The sequence below is a fragment of the Lipotes vexillifer genome, unplaced genomic scaffold, assembly GCF_000442215.2.
Source record: "Lipotes vexillifer unplaced genomic scaffold, Lipotes_vexillifer_v1.1 scaffold583, whole genome shotgun sequence".
In the NCBI taxonomy this organism is placed as follows: domain Eukaryota; kingdom Metazoa; phylum Chordata; class Mammalia; order Artiodactyla; family Lipotidae; genus Lipotes; species Lipotes vexillifer.
Window position 1 is genome coordinate 1,758,317 of NW_006784184.1, and position 17,335 is coordinate 1,775,651.

The 17,335-nt window shown below is 44.2% G+C and overlaps 1 protein-coding gene across 1 annotated transcript in view; it reads left to right on the forward strand.

Annotated features, from left to right (window-relative positions):
* PRDM10 (PR/SET domain 10) overlaps window positions 1–17,032 on the forward strand; it is a 36,637-nt gene extending 19,605 nt beyond the window's left edge. The window contains exons 8-17 of the mRNA XM_007456587.1: window positions 271–426; window positions 2,157–2,336; window positions 3,191–3,301; window positions 4,310–4,510; window positions 5,159–5,302; window positions 5,770–5,940; window positions 7,313–7,453; window positions 9,694–9,862; window positions 13,490–13,593; window positions 16,800–17,032. Of these exons, the coding sequence (XP_007456649.1) occupies window positions 271–426; window positions 2,157–2,336; window positions 3,191–3,301; window positions 4,310–4,510; window positions 5,159–5,302; window positions 5,770–5,940; window positions 7,313–7,453; window positions 9,694–9,862; window positions 13,490–13,593; window positions 16,800–16,997 (1,575 nt within the window). The 3' untranslated portion in view covers window positions 16,998–17,032. The remainder of the gene's footprint in view (window positions 1–270; window positions 427–2,156; window positions 2,337–3,190; window positions 3,302–4,309; window positions 4,511–5,158; window positions 5,303–5,769; window positions 5,941–7,312; window positions 7,454–9,693; window positions 9,863–13,489; window positions 13,594–16,799) is intronic.
* Window positions 17,033–17,335: the final 303 nt, after the last annotated feature.

Here is a 17,335-nt window from a genome sequence, read left to right on the forward strand (position 1 = left end):
AAAAAAGGAAAGAAAAATGGGTTCCACGTGATCAGGGCTTGGACTAAGCGAACATTTTCTTCTTCCTCTTCAAGTTCTGTGGGAGGTCGAGGTTGGTAAGGCTTTCCCGCCTCTGTGATGGGGATAGTGTTACTGAGGCCCGTTATCAGTCACACCTGATTGGCTCCCAGGCCAGGTTGATGAAGATCCACGGCACAGCGTTTGGCTCCCTCTAGCGTCGCTGAGCTGCCTTTGGTCATTTCCCCTGACTTTCTGTGTCCTCACTGCCAGGTGAAAAAACACGTGCGAAGCTTCCACTCGGAAAAGATCTACCAGTGTACGGAGTGCGACAAGGCCTTCTGCCGCCCCGACAAGCTGCGGCTGCATATGCTCCGGCACTCAGACCGTAAGGACTTCCTGTGTTCTACGTGTGGGAAGCAGTTTAAGGTAGGAACCGGCAAGCAGCCTGGGTGTTCTCAGGGCCACTGAAATTGACAAGCTGAGGATGCGCCTGCTCATTTCATGGGTGTATCATCTATGCTCAAAGAACTGACCTGAGATGTACTTTGTGCCTCATGTTTCACTTACTTGTGAAGATAAAATTAAGGGGAAAACTCACCTTAATTTCCCAAAATAATTAATTCAAATCCCCAAACAGAGTACTAATGCATGTTTTACAAGAATCCAAGTGTATAATGAATAGAACTAAATTGCTATGGAGGAACTCCTAAGAGGACAATACATTTACCCACCAGATTTTTTACTGAGCACTTATTAAGTGTAAGAGCCTGATAATTGAGCCCTGGGGCATGAGGACTGTCATCCAACAGAGGTGGGAAATCTGTGGGATGTTGAGAGGGCTTAGACTATTTTGGGGAATGTTAATGACTTACAGGATTAAGATAAAAAATAATAAGTATCAGAAATGTGCCTGGAATTTAGAAGAAAGCAACGGGGAAAACCCACAGGAGACTCAGAGATAAGAGTTAAACAAATAAATGTGAAAATGGTAAAATATGCTTCGTTGGGAAGCCAGATGATTCTGCAAAGATGTCCCTGAGAGACACTCTGCAGAATATCAGTAGGTCATGCTGTCATAGAAACTGGAAGAGAATCCGAAATGGATTCAGGAGGGGAGAACTAATTTTAAAAGGAGGCATTTGTGTAGAATGTGGAGGTTGGTGTGGATGCCTGGCATTGCACCTCTGAATTTAGCATGGTTCCAGATACACGGTGGTCATTCAAGGAATGTTTGTTAAATAAATGTGCTGAAATATGAAGCAGTTACAGAAACATCCTCGTACCAAAATGTGGAAAGAACTGGTCTGGTAGAAAGGTTCAAAATCTTTATAAGACCACTAGCAGTGTAATCGCATGTCCAGGAGCAGAGCCTCACTGGATAAGGGAGCTGGCATTTCTGGAATTTGTTTTTATTCAGGATGGGCTCTGCTTCATTTTCTGTCTGTGGACTCACATCAACACGTATCACCAGAAGATTAGATGATCAGACTAAGAGCTGTGACCTAGACCGTGTGCCCCATCCATAGCAGGCAGTGTAACTGCTTACTTGAACTGCTAAATTTATATGATGAGAGATACTTACTTAAGTTCATTTGGGATTTAGAGGAATGTCATCATGTGTGTTAAAACATGTGGTAGTTGAGAACACACATGGCTTTGTAAATCCAGTATTACCTACCATTCGTTATCAGTTTGTCTTGTGGTTTTTTTTTTTTTTTTAACTTTTTGGCTGCACTGCAAGGCATGTGGGATCTCAGTCCCCCCGACCAGGGATGGAACCCGCACCCCCTGCAGTGGGAGTGTGGAATCTTAGCCGCTGCACTGCTAGGGACGCCCCTGTCTTGTAGTTCTTAATACCAAACTTATTCCACGTGCCCTTTGATCACTTCTACATAAATGCAAAGCCTTTCTTCTCAAAAATCATTGTGTACTTTTCAAACTGGATGGTCATTTTCAAGCAAGGCTCACTGGAACGCACTTAACTTGCTAGCGAACAGAGTAATTCCCATCCAGGGTTGCCGTGTCCTCGGATGTAGCCTGGTGGGTTGTGTTACTGCTAACTTGTACTGATTTTTTTTTTTTTTTACCCCTTCAATTAAAAATCTCCTACTCCCACTCCCCAACCCTCTGCCTTCTCAAAAATGCTCTCTGAACAGCGAAAAGACAAACTACGGGAACACATGCAGAGGATGCACAACCCTGAGAGGGAGGCCAAGAAAGCTGACCGCATCAGCCGCTCCAAGACGTTCAAGCCGCGCATCACGTCCACCGACTACGACAGCTTCACATTCAAGTGCCGCCTGTGCATGATGGGCTTCCGGAGACGAGGCATGCTGGTCAGTGCCAGGCTCCAGACTGCCCGCCCCTGCTCAGGCGATGGCTCTGGCACACTGTTCTGCGCTAAATCTGTCACTGGGTTTCGTCCCTGGCTGGGGACAAAGCGGAGGCGAACAGTTCCCAGCTTGGGGCTTCTCTCCCGCCTGGTCACCCCTTGCTGCCTTTGCCGTGGTTCATTTCTGGTGTTTCTTGGAAGAGGTCTGTTGATCACTTTTCATTGCTCGCTTTGCTTTGCTTTGCCCCTCTCCGGCTCTGCTCTGTGCTGCTTCCTCCTGTTCTCTTCTGTGTTCCCGAACGTACTCTCTGGCGGGGTCGTTGCCTTGCAGCCCCCCACACCAGTTGTTCCAGATATGACACAGCAATAGAAGGGAACTTTCCGCCAAGGCAGGGTATGCGAACCGGGTTAGCTGAAGCACCAGGAGAGCTGGGTCTCCGCTCTCAACTCATTTGGCCCCGTTGACAGTTTTTGCAGAATATATCTGTATCTCATTCAACGTCCTCGGTAAGGCCAGGGCACTAAATAATGAAAGAAAGGCTTGCATCAGGAGAATTCTCGAAAGAAATTCCTGCTAGTATGATTTTCCATTTTTCCACCAGCAGCTCTTTCAGTCAAAGGCTTTCGGTGGAATCCACAGCATCCCAATTCACCTTCAGTGATTTGCTGAATTACTGTTAACTCCTGTTAATGCGTCGGTGTCAGAGGGTCCTGGCAGTGCTGGTTCTGGCCAAAGGCCTCATGTTTTGGGGTGTCGCTTCAGAGAGTTTCAGCTGCTTGCACTCAGTATCAGAGTTATTTGTTCAGCGTCTGCTGGTCACGGGGTCTCTGCTTCTCATTTGCTTTTTTTCCTTTTAGGTAAATCACTTATCAAAGAGGCACCCAGACATGAAGATAGAAGAGGTGCCAGAGTTAACTCTACCCATCATAAAGCCCAACCGTGACTACTTTTGTCAGTATTGTGATAAGGTAAAAGGAAACTGTCCATAGGAGGATACCTCTGTGGGAGCCCCACTCAGGGCCAGTTTGTCTGCATGTATAGATATATACTAGGGTCTTGCAGTTTCTCTTAACAGATGGTTCCCTGTCTCTCAGTAGTCTTCCATTCAGACAAGAAAGGGCTAGGAGTGCAGCCTCATTTTAAGCCCCCAATTTTTTCTTAAGAATTAGTCAGCTCTGTTTTTCTTGTTCCTTCTCTCTGTGACTTTTGCCGTTAAAGAAGAGGCTTATTACCAAGAGCTTAGTATAGGAATTCATTTTAAATTCCTAAGCTCTAAAATGAGGGTGTTTGTCATCCTACTTGTAAAATACAGAGTAGGTTTTGGATTTCTAGGAGATTGAGTAGGATGTGAAAAAGTCTTGTGGTGGAATACTCTGTTTGTACTATTCCATTCTTGATTTTTGCATAGTTACAAAAAACACAGGAATAGAATATACATTTGTTGTTTCATTGTAATATTGCTTCCTTATACAATGTCAGCTGTATCAGTTATAAGCTGTGTATAAGTAGTGTCAACTTAGAAGTAAGAAACATTTTTTAAGCACAGATTCACCACTACAGATTCTAGTTGCTATTAGACTTGCCATTTTGGAAGATTCTTTGGCATCTAGTAGTCAACTATGTACATCACATGAGAGCTTTCACAGAAAGACTAAAGGGTGAACTGGCCTTAAAAGAAATTGTTTCTATGACTGTATATTCACCTCTTAAACTTCAGGGTAAAGATAAAGGTGTTTTTACTATTCCTATCTTAGATGTATAAATTCAGGGCAGATGCCTCACATATCTATGTTATGTTCTTACGTTATTCTGATTTATGTTATATCCTTGTTATCCTTCAACATATCTGTTAATATATTTTATTTTGGACTACGTGAATACTTTTTCTCATTTCCTTGTAATGAAATTGTTAGATTGCCTTAAGCAAGAAAGTGGAAGCATATACTGCTTCCATGGCAAAGCTTTTGAATTTGCAGGTTTATAAAAGTGCCAGCAAGCGAAAAGCCCATATTCTGAAGAACCATCCTGGGGCTGAGCTCCCACCAAGCATTCGGAAACTTCGTCCCGCTGGCCCTGGAGAACCTGACCCCATGCTGAGCACCCACACCCAGCTCACAGGCACTATAGCTACCCCGCCCGTGTGCTGCCCTCACTGCTCCAAACAGTACAGCAGCAAGGTACGGGGAAGGCTTTGGACCACGTCGGAACCAAGGTCATGGTTTAAGGGAACATTGCTTAAGAGAAGATGGTACTTATCCAGATGCCGTGATGGCGTCTTCTGAATTGATGGGGGTGCTAAAGGAGCTGCTTCCTGAGAACAGGGAGCATAGCACAGAACGGGAAGAGAATACGGTGGACTTTCCTGGGAATTAGTGCCATCTGAGCACTTGAATGGTTTCCTTTTCCCTTGGCCCGAGGTGGGTCTCCGATTTGAATACTCCCTGCTCGTGGTTTATGAGGTCAGGCTTGCAGCAGCACTACATAAGGACTTAAATGATGGTTCTTGAAAAGGGGGTCATTTTTGCTGTGGGGCTTGTCATTGATTGCTGCAGGTATTGGTGGGATCAGGGGATGCTGTCAGGTATTCTGACCTTGCCTGATAGCGTGGGGTTCACACGAGTCTTTACTTTCTTTCCAGCGTCTTCTTTTTTCCCTTTCATACCATTGTCCCGCTTCAGGAAGGGCAGGCAGAGCCAGTGTTACTCTTTTTGTTTTTTGAAACATAACATGAAGGACTATAGGAACCATTGGAGGGCTTGCATTTGAGAAAGATCGAAAATAACCTATTCTAGTAATTCTTCTTGGTTTTCACCGTAACTTTTCAGACCAAGATGGTACAGCACATTCGAAAGAAGCATCCAGAGTACGCCCAGCTACCCAACACCATACACACACCTCTGACAACAGCCGTGATCAGTGCGGCTCCAGCTGTTTTAACTACAGACAGTGCTACTGGAGAGACTGTGGTGGTAAGTGTGTGACCGGTAAGAGCGACTCCTGTCCTCCACTGCCCATCACATCTTCAGTGCCAAGGCCATGTCTGTCTTGGTATTTAATTGGCTGCAGATGTAGCCCACCACCCTTCAGGGTTCTATACCAGGCATGATGCTTAACGATTGGGTCTCCCAGTCGGTGCTTTCCGAAGCTCTCTGTAAAAGGAGTAGCAGGAAATTCTCAGTGCTGCTTGTTCACTGCAAGATTGTCAGAACCTCCGGGGTAACTCCCTGGGCCTGACACAGACAGACAGCTAGAGGTATACAGGTAATCTTCCAACACCTTCTTAACTCTGGGTATTTTTCTATCTGAGCTCAGGGCTTATTTGTGGTCCCATGATCCCACCAGTTAGACAGACCAACTTTTTGTAGGATTTCAGAGCACTGAAATAGCTACAAGCAGCAGTGTTATCAGCTGATGTGCTTTTTTGTGATTTTTGCAGACAACAGACTTGCTAACCCAGGCTATGACGGAACTGTCCCAGACCTTAACGACGGATTACCGAACGCCGCAAGGGGACTACCAGAGAATCCAGTACATTCCGGTGTCGCAGTCTACATCTGGCCTACAGCAGCCTCAGCACATACAGCTTCAAGTGGTGCAGGTGGCCCCGGTACTGTCCTGCGTTTATTTCTCTTTACCTGTGTGAATGCCATATTGCCACCAGCCAACACAGCAGCTGGGGTCAGCTAAAACACCTAATTCTCAGAGCTGGGACTGGGCCCTACATACTGTGCATGTCAGCTTGGAGTCTAAGGCATTTGTAAAGCCTTGGCTGTCGAGGGCTCTGGACTAAGCAGTGTAAGAGATTTCTGTCAACAGTATCCAGAGATTTTCGGCTCCAGTGTATACCACTATCCTGCCCTACTGCAGGCCAGCACTGAGCCTCTTTGGAACCCTTACCCTGGGCACCCAGGTGGACTACTTGGTGAGGAGACTGTTTGATCAGCCCCTACCCAGGCATCGAATGACGTCTATCAGTGGGAGGTTGTAAGGAATAATGGTGAATTTTGAATATCGATTAGTACCTTATTAGTAGCAAGTTATAACTGTTCCTTCTACAAGGTAATTAATACCTCATTCTTACTGATTCAGGAGCTAAAAAAAAAGTCCTCCCAGAACTATTGTTTCATTTAATTATACTAAGGAAATGTACTCAAGGCACACATAAACAAACGTTTTGCTTTGAAATAAATTGGACTCTGAAAATTTAAAACTAATATGAAAGCAGGAAAGAGGAAGTTGCCACTGTCATTGACTATTCTTTATCTTTTTTTTTTTTTTTTTTTCAATAGGAGCGTTCTTAATTTTAGGCTTTGGAGGAATCTATGAATCCCTGAAGTTGTCCGTAAATTATGATATATATGTACATTATTTTAGAAAAAGGGTCTGTACTTTCATCAGATTCTCCGTTGTCTGTGATACGTAAAAGGTTAGGAACCACTGTTCTAGTGGTTAAGTGTGACAAGCTGAAAGCAAATTTTCTCCTTTGATCTCTTTTAACTGATAAAGGGTAGGCCATTAAAATTAATTGAAACTTAAGGGAAAAAAGATTCTTGATTCCTGAGAGCTTCTCAGTCAGCTTCTTATTAGGAGCTATATTCCCTCATCTCTTCCAGAATGAAATCGCGTTACTGTCTTATGGTTAATAAGCATAATTTTTTTTTTTTTTTTTTTTTTTTGTCGGGCCCAGCCACTCCGCGGCATGTGGGATCCTCCCGGACCGGGGCACGAACCAGCGTCCCCCGCATCGGCAGGCGGACTCCCAACCACTGCGCCACCAGGGAAGCCCAAGCATAATTTTTAAAACTATTTTTTTTCCCTGATGTTTGGCAGCTTGGCCCCGGTGTGCGCCCTCCGGGAGTGAGCCCCGGCTCTGAAGCCCTGCCTGTTCTGCTGCTGGGATGTTGTTTTAGCTACACCTTTTCTCTGGAAGGCTTTCCTTTAACCTTAATCAGCGTGGGTCTGGGTTTCTCCTCCCGCAGGCCACTTCCCCTCACCAGTCCCAGCAGTCCACAGTGGACGTCGCCCAGCTCCACGACCCTCAGACCTACACGCAGCATGCCATCCAGGTGCAACACATCCAGGTCACGGAGCCCCCCACCCCGGCCACGCCCGCCTCCCAGGTACGCTGCTCCCACTGACTGCTCCAGGGACTAGTCTCAGGTTCATGTGGCCTCAGGGACCCTGAAGATGTACTAAGAGCGAAGACATGTGATCTTCACACCTGGTCTCCTTGACTATGGAAATGATATCATTATTTTGCAGGCCTTTAAACAGTCTTACCTCTGCCTCCAATTTTTCTGTTGGTATCAGGGATGCACTTCCATTAAGTGCTTAGCTTCCCCTGTCCAGATGGAGCCCTGGGCTCTGATCTCCTAGAGACAACATTGGCCTTTGCTTCCTGTTCTAAATGGCTGTATGACAGTCGGCAATTGCTAGGCTGTTTCTATAATTTTGGAACAGTGACTTTTGTGGAGTATTACTGTGTTTGTGTGATAGAGATTATCATTGAGATCACAGAGTTACATCCATTCAAAAATGTTTATTAAATTCTTACTCTTTGCAGGAAACTTTTCAAGGTCTTGCCCTTAAGGAGCTTAGAGTCTAGTAGGGATATAACACCTATATATAAGTAAATAGGGCATGAAATGAAGGCATCTGAGCCATAAAGGATGCCTGTAGACCCACCCCTGACATTCCCAGGTCCCAGAGCACAAATGAAGGCCTGCATACCATCATCCTGAGTAGTTAAAAGTTTCAATCAAGTTCACAAATCATTAAATAAACATGTTCTGTCTTCCCTGCTTGACATAGGTACTTTCATAATGATAAAATTGAAAAATATACATAAAGTAACAATGGCTACTAAATAACATGGGTAGTGCCAATTCAAAATTAAATGCATTTTTCTGCCAAACACATGGTTGGCACTGGCAGCGGCCCGGTATGGGTGGGAGGAATGTAGGATAAAGGATGTCTCTCTCTCTTTTGCTGCCTCCAATTGCTGTGGAATCCATAGGATAAACATGCACTTTCTCTGCCTTCCTATTTATTGGGGGGTGGGGGGAGGCTTGACATCTGATTGCCCCTCCTCTCCACTCCCCCAGTAAGGTTTCTGGTGACTTCTCCCAGCCCAGGACAGGCAGCCTCTATCCACAAGGGGCCATGAGTTTCCCACGCCCACTAGCTTCACACTTCTAAGTTTCTCAAAGGAACCCAAGGCTGGAGGGCCAGGACAGACTCAGTTCCTTGTCAGGACGAGGTGGCCCAGGGACAGCCGTCCCCAAGCCTGCTTCCCCTTTCTCCTCACTCAGGCTCCTTCCTGCACTCACAGGGCCTGTGTACCACGTGGACACCCCATCCCATGTGTCTCAGCTCCATCCACACCCCTGCAAATGGTGATCCATAGCCACCCCTTTGGTCCCAGGTGACCGAATACCATGAGAGGGGCCACATCCAGGAGACAGGACCCCTGCAGGAGGCCAAGCCTAGGGAAGAGACTTGTGCGGGTCCCAGAAGTGGGTGCAGGGCCATTTCCAAGGTCTATGAGGCCTCACGTGAGAAGGGCACAGCTGGAGAAGGGCCAGCCAAGATCCCTGCAGGGGTCCCTCTTGCCTGGGCCTGAGGACCACGTGGATGTGTCATTAGGTTAGCAGAGTACAGGTGAGGGAAAGACGGTGTTTAGCAGGGAATCAAGGAAAATTTTATAGAAGTGGTGTTTGAATTAGGTCTTGAAGGAGGGGTATGATTTTGATATGATAGCTGGGGAGCCATTATGATCTGACCATACTCTCATTGTGAGTAAAGACACAGAGGTGGGAAATTGTGGTGTATTTGTAAAGACTGTGTAGGTTAGTGACAGGAGATGGTGTTTGGAAACAGCACCGGAGCTGGAGCGTGGAGGGCCTGAATGGCAGATACATGGTGGGGCGGGGGCTTTATCCTGTAGGTGGGATGTATCCCCACGTTTATCTCCACTAACTGGGGGAGTATCCAGTGCACACCAGTGGGGATTCTGACTTCTGGGTTCTACTTCAGTTTGTGTTACAGGTTAGCTTTGTGACACCGGCAAGTTATTGGGCTTCTCAGGGTTTTTTTTTTTTTTTTAATGTAATGAAGATAATTATACTTTCATTCATTTACAAGCATACGGAAATTAAGTTTTTGGATACCCTTGTAGATAATCCTTTGGAAACTAACTAGGATTTCCCAGTTATGATTGCTTGTCATTAATTCTATTCTTTTTTACAATATTACTAGTTTAGCAGCGCTCCCTTCAGTGTTACAGTCCCCATGACCATGATGTACTTTCTTCAGTGGCTAGTTGACACTTTTAACGCATCCTGGTCTCTCTTCTCTCGAGGTGGCAGGGCAGCCGCTGAGCCCCTCCCCGCAGCAGTCTCAGCAGGGGCTCAGCCCCTCCCAGGTTGCAGGCAGCTCCTCGCAGGGCCAGGCCCTCCAGCAGCAGCCCCAGAGCACCACGGTCCAGCACACGTACCTCCCCAATGCCTGGAATTCCTTCCGCGGCTACTGTAAGTGAGGGTGGCCCTCCTGGGTGCGGGTGGGGAACCTGCAGCCACGGGGAGGAATTTCATCAGCTTTATCGTGCATTTTATGGCTTAAAGGATCATTGGCCGTTTTCTACATTCTGCAGAGCCTGAACTTCAGTGAGTTTCATCGCACAATTCAAGGCGGCGTCTGATTCAGGGCCACCCTGAAATGACATTTTTCCAAGACTTCAGGAATATTGCTGGAGGAAGTGTAGGCAGGTGGTTTAAGTAATAGGGTAGGTGGATTGAGGCTATGAGGTCATGATTCACCTCTTCCACCAATATTTACTGAATATCACTGTGCTAGACCCTGCGTGTACGAAAGATTAATACTGACATTCGTATAAGTAACACCCACACAATAATAATGTTAGCTAACTTTCCTCAAGCTCTTACCATGTGCCAGGAATGGTTCTAAACTGCATCTATATCACATCCAGTATTCACAACAACCTCCTAGGAAAGTACAATCGTTACTTGCATTTTACAGATAAGACAATTTAGACACAGTGCAACTCGTCCAAGGAACATAGCTACTAAATGGAGGCCTGGAACCCAGGCAGTCTGGCTGCAGAGTTTACACTGTAAACCAGCCCACTGTGCTGCCCCTCCTCACGAGATAGTCTTGGGCTCATAGAGACCATTATCTCGTGGAGATAGATATATGAGTAGCTGATTTCAAAACCCTGAGGTTAGTGCTACCAGAAGCAGTTTAGCCTGACTGCCAAAGGCCAAACAGGTAAAAAATCTTGGTGGGGACAATAGCCTTGGGTATGAGCTGAAAAGTTTGAGACCCTTATCATTGAAGATCTAGGAGAAACAGTAACAGTTAGAGCTCAATAGTAGGAGCTAGGAGGAATAAGGGCTGTGTTGATCTCTCTCCTACTACTGATTTCTTTTTTTGGGTCCATCTCTGCTGTGATTGATCTTTGGCTGTGTTATGTAGATCTGGTTGTGGAGACCAGGCTCAAAGGCTACCATTTAGTTATCTTTACCATCTATTCTCCTAAATATTGGTGGTCACAATGAGAGCTGAGTCTAGTTTCTGTCAGGGAAGGATTCCTCCTCATGATAAATCCCTGTAGAATCTTGGTAAATAGATAGACATTTATACTCAGTTTAATTCCTATGAGAGGAACGTGGAAATGATGCTGACAGCCACTGTAATAATAGTAAGAACTAGCATTCTAACTTGACGAAACAATCTGAAAATTTTTATTAGGAAAAAAGTTTAAAATATACAAAAATAGGGAATTCCCTGGCGGTCCAGTTGTTAGGAGTCCGTGCTTTCACTGCTGAGGGCCCGGGTTCAATCCCTGGTGGGGGAACTAAAATCCTGCAAGTTGCGCAGCACGGCCAAAAAAATGTGTGTGTGTGTGTGTGTGTGTGTGCGTGCGTGTGCGTGCGTGCGTACACACACACACACACACAAAATAGAACAGTATAATGAGTGCGCCTGTACCCATCATCCAGCTTCAGCAGTTATCATGGCCAGTCTCATCTGATACGTACATGCTGTTATCCTCTCCCAGTCCTCCAACTATATAATAATTCATATCATTTCATCCATAAATATTTTTAAAAAAACCCCAGAACTCTAAGTGTCGTTATCAAACCTAAAAATAAATTACAGTAATTCTTTAATACCATCAAATATCCAGTGTTCATATTTCTGTGATTGTCTCATAAATGTCTTTTTAAAAAAATATTTTGTTTATTTGGTCGTGCTGGGTCTTAGTTGTGGCAGGCAGGCTCCTTAGTTGTGGCAGGTGGGCTCCTTAGTTGTGGCATGCAAACTCTTAGTTGCGGCATGTGGGATCTAGTTCCCTGATCAGGGATTGAACCCAGGCCTCCTGCATTGGGATTGCGGCGTCTTAACCACTGCACCATCGGGGAAGTGCCATAAATATCTTTTTAATAGCTGGTTTTTCAAATTGGGTTCCAAATAAGGGCCATACATTGTAATCGATTTTACCTTTTGAGTTTCTTTTAATACATGTGTTCTCCTTCTCTCTTTTAAGTTGCAATTAACATGTTGAAGAAACTGGGTCATTTGTTTGTAGAGTTCCCCACATTCTGGATTTTGCAGTTGACATCCCTGTATTGTCATTTAAGATGCTTTCCTCTGTCCCTTTTATTTCCTATAGATGGGCAGTTAAACCTAGAGGCTTGATCAGATTCAGGTTCAGTTTTTTTCCCCCAAAACACTCCATAGCTGTTGGTGTGTAGTTCCATTGGGAGGCACATAGTGCTTTTCTGTCTTTTTCATTTGCTCCACTATTTCAGTAGGGATTGCAAAGTTGTCATATTCTATCATTCTTTATACACTTATTGCTAGAAAACTTCCATAACAAAAACAATTTTACCTTAACCATCAGGTTACTCTGAGGTACAATTTGTACAGGAACGGCAGAATAGATGCTTTAAATACTTGGCTCATCTCCTTTATTTACCAGTTTTCAAAATAATGAGCTGTTTCCTAGTATTATCCAAGGTGACCAGTGCCGGGCATGTGTGTTTTAGTATCGCTGGGTACTTATGAATTTCAACCCACTGGATGTGTTTCAAACCATTGTAGTCAGGGCTTCCGTGGTGGTGCAGTGGTTAAGAATCCACCTGCCAATGCAGGGGACAGGGGTTCGAGCCTTGGTCTGGGAAGATCCCACATACCGTGGAGCAGCTAAGCCTGTGTGCCACAACTACTGAACTTGTGCTCGAGAGCCCGCGAGCCACAACTACTGAAGCCCATGCGTCTAGAGTCTGTGCTTTGCAACAAGAGAAACCACTGCAATGAGAAGCCCGTGCACCACAACGAAGAGTAGCCCCCGCTCGCAGCAAGTAGCGAAAGCCCGTGCACAGCAACTAAGACCCAACAGCCAAATATTAAATAAATAAATAAATAAATAAATAAATAAATAACACATGCAGTCATTATCCTTGTTGATGCTCAGGTTATCCCATCTTTGGCTAGTGGGAACATCTTTCTGTATCTTTCCCACATGACTCTGCAGTCTTACACGCTGGTATGACACCAGATTCCATGCTCACCTTGTACATTTCTGACCCAGGTTTGGAATCAGCCATTTTCCCAAGAAGTCCTGGTTCCTTGGAGTAGAGGATGTGATTTAGAGGCTGTCAACTGGGTGCTAGGGTGAACTCTGTTTTTAATTAGCTTTAATAACACGGTAGTGAAGTAAAATTCATGTTAGACTAAGCTGTGATTGCTAGGCAATAGTGGATACATTGTGCCAGTAATCAAATGTGACTGTAAAAGATAAAAATATTGAGCTAACAGGTGAATCTTTGTAACTTATCTCAAGGTTTTAAAATTTTTATATATTTGTCTTTCTGGATATTCAGAAGCCACATTTGAAGGAGATGCATTGATTGTTTCCGACATTTGGTAACTCTCTACTAGCCTCATGTGATCAATTCTTAATCAGAGGTGCTTTCGCTGTATCAAGAAATCATATCAGCATAAGACTCTCAGAGTAAGCAAATCCATGGAAAGTGACTCAGTAGGGAATATGGTCACTGGTTAGGTATTTGTTTCTACAAGTTGTATTAAAATCTGAGACCACTGAACTATGGTTCCTTCCTGTTTTTCAGCATCGGAGATTCAGATGATGACGCTCCCCCCGGGTCAGTTTGTGATTACAGACAGTGGCGTGGCAACTCCGGTCACCACTGGCCAAGTGAAGGCGGTGACTCCAGTAAGCGGTGCTGCTTGGAGGGTTTTCCTGTTCCCCACGCTGCACCACCCTCGCCCTCCCCCATCTTCTCCCAAACTCTTCCCGTCTGAGTTAGAGGCAACTCCCCTGTATTCCTATAATTTCTTGTGGTGCTATATTATAGCACCGTTTTTTTAAAAAATTTTATTTCTTTTTTACTTTTTTCTTTGAAGTGTAGTTGATATACAATGGTGTGCCAATCTCAGCTATACAGCAAAGTGACTCAATTTTACGTATATATACATTCTTTTTTACATTAAAAACTTCTGTATTTTTTAAAATATTCTTTTCCATTATGGTTTATCCCAGGAGGTTAGATATAGTTCCCTGTGCTATACAGAAGAACCTTGTTGTTTCTCCGTTCTAAATGTGATAGTTTGCATCTGCTAACCCCAAACTCTCAATCTGTCTCTCTTCCTCCCCAGCCCCCTTGGCAACCACAAGTCTGTTCTCTACGTCTGTCAGTCTGTTTCTGTTTTGTAGATAGGTTCGTTTGTGCCATATTTTCTTTAATTTTATTTATTTTTTTAACATCTTTATTGGGGTATAATTGCTTTACAATGATGTGTTAGTTTCTGCTTTATAACAAAGTGAATCAGTTATACATATACATATGTTCCCAAATCTCTTCCCTCTTGCGTCTCCCACCCTCCCACCCTCCCTATCCCACCCCTCCAGGCGGTCACAGAGCACCGAGCCGATATCCCTGTGCCATGCGGTTGCTTCCCACTAGCTATCTACCTTACGTTTGTTAGTGTATATATGTCCATGCCTCTCTCTCGCCCTGTCACAGCTCACCCTTCCCCCTCCCCATATCCTCAAGTCTGTTCTCCAGTAGGTCTGTGTCTTTATTCCTGTCTAACCCCTAGGTTCTTCATGACATTTTTGTTTTTTCTTAAATTCCATATATATGTGTTAGCATACGGTATTTGTCTTTTTCTTTCTGACTTACTTCACTTAATATGATAATCTCTAGTTGCATCCATGTTGCTGCAAATGGCATTATTTCATTCTTTTTTTATGGCTGAGTAGTATTCCATTGTATATATGTACCACACCTTCTCCATCCATTCCTCTGTCTATGGACATTTAGGTTGTTTCCATGTCTTGGCTATTGTGAATAGTGCTGCTGTGAACATAGGGGTAGCACAGTTTATTTTAATTATTGGTTTACTATCTTTTCCCAGTAGGCAATTAATTCCTTGAAACCTAGGTCTTTGTCTTTATCTCTTTGTCTTCAGTGCTGTTGCACAGGAGGCTGGGCTATAGCAAATGCTCAATAAAGATCTATTCAATTAATAACTGTAAGGAACCTCCTAGATCTATATACATATATATACATGTAGATAATCATCTTTTTAATGTGCTTCTTAGAAAGCATATGAGCCTTTGTGACTGTTGGTCCTCAATGTTGATTATATCTGCTACCTCTGTTTTTATCTTCACTGGTTTCAATGTTGAAACCAGTCAATGTTGATTATATCTGCTACCTCTGTTTTTATCTTCACTGGTTTCTTCTGGCCTGCCTCTGGAAGACAGAGTATGTAAATTAAGAAAAATACTCTTAAGTGACTAGGGATATTGAGATGTTCCCAGGGGAAGACTATTTCCCAAGAGGCCTCAAAGAGTAGCAGGGTAGTCTAGTGGCCTCAGAAACCTGAATCATTTTTCAAAGCACACTGAGAGCTCACCCATTTCTCAGAACATGAATTCACATTAACTAGACATAGGAGGGATGTATAAATCCAGAGCAACACTATTGTCAATGGAAACAATAACTAATATAAAATGGAATAGTTTCATTGGCATGATCAGTGAAATTTTTTGCTCTTTGTGGGGACTCACTGACTCTACCTTTTTTTGGCCAGGAACCCATTTGGGAAACCGATTATATAGCCAAGGATGTTCCCTTCCATCTGCCACAGTATACATACAAATTTGATGTACAGTTTTGATTATAGATTCTCTGAAGCCTACCTATGAACTGCCCAGGTGTCCATGGACCCTTGGTTGAGAACCAGCTCCCTCCTGCTGGAGAAGGACCCACACAGGAAACCAAATCCTGATCAAAGAGTGGCTTGATGAGTGTGGACTCAGAACATACAGCCCTCGATAAATCAAATGGGTATTTGGCTGTGGCTTTCTCTCTGGACAGTGCTTGGAAAGGATGCTGCCCTAGTTTTCCTCTGTGACTTCTTTTTTTCTCAGCCTGTGTAGCTGACCAATTCTCCCTCTTACAGACACATTCTTTCTTTAAAAATGTTGATGTAGGGACAGAGTTAGCTGCAGGTCTATGGAGATGTTTTTTTCATGATCAGAGGGAAAATGAAGAAAAATTAAGACAATGTATGTTTTCATAAAGTTAAATTTATTCAGTGCAAAAGACTTTTATTCTAAGATTGTGTTCTTCCTATGCTTTTGAGTGTTAAAATGTCTCTCATTTGACAGTAGCATTTAAAAAATGATTTTACTTGGCAAAATAAAATTTGGGAACATTTATTCTTTTTTTTTTTTTGCGGTACGCGGGCCTCTCACTGCTGTGGCCTCTCCCGTTGAGGAGCACAGGCTCCGGACGCGCAGGCTCAGCGGCCACGGCTCACGGGCCCAGCCGCTCCGCGGCATGTGGGATCTTCCCAGACCGGGGCACGAACCCGTGTCCCCTGCATCGGCAGGTGGACTCTCAACCACTGCGCCACCAGGGAAGCCCGGGAACATTTATTCTTACTTTAATTTTGCTGGTCTTTGAAATTCGGAAGTCCGGGAACCACTGATCTTGACTTGGGCATCATTGTGCCTCTTTAAGGAGAATTTAAATCTCTCTCCTTTGATCCATTTTGTATTAATCTTAAACATTAATTGACAGATAGTCACCTTATTTTATGAATTTCTAAATTCTCAGGGACAATACCATAGCACATTTCCTTTGCCAGGTAGGTTACCATCATGATGCAAATTTCTGTCCCTGAAGTTCCTCACTGTATCATTTGGTACGATGACCAAGGTGCTCCCTTAAGTTACCTCTGTAGTCTACTTCTCTAAAGGAATTAGGTAAAGCATCTGCCATAGGTGCCTAGTTTGGTTCCCCATGTAACATTTCTTTGCATATTCCTTCTCCCCACCGTGCCCCCATAACTCTGCCCCCCACTTTAGGCCTCAGATTTGTAAAGATCTTTTTCTTCCCACTCTAGGGTCATTATGTGCTATCAGAAAGTCAATCAGAATTGGAGGAAAAGCAAGCTTCTGCTCTCACTGGTGGAGTCCAGGTTCAGCCAACTGCACATGGTGACTTGGACCCCCAGACCACCAGCCAACAGCCCACCCAGTACATCATTACAACCACCACCAACGGGAATGGGAGCAGCGAAGTGCACATCACTAAACCTTAACTTCCATCATTGAGCCAGAATCAAACAGTCACATCATGTCTTTTCTTATTCATATGTCTGGAACATCTGGAAGCTTCTGACACTTAGAACTCTTTTTTAAGATTTGTCACTCAAGAGTTTGGAAATCACGGTTTTGATGCTTATACATACACTGGGGCTTATTTTATCAAGGTCATCTTTACCAAATGGACTCTTCAAACCCTAGGAGTTTCTGCCAAGGAATGGAGATCTTTCAGGGGAAAGTAGATTTCAAGACAGAGAAACCTTGCCTTGCTCTTGAGTTGGTTTTTTAACACATAGATAAGCCTTACTTTTCCTTTGTGGAAATATTAAGCAGT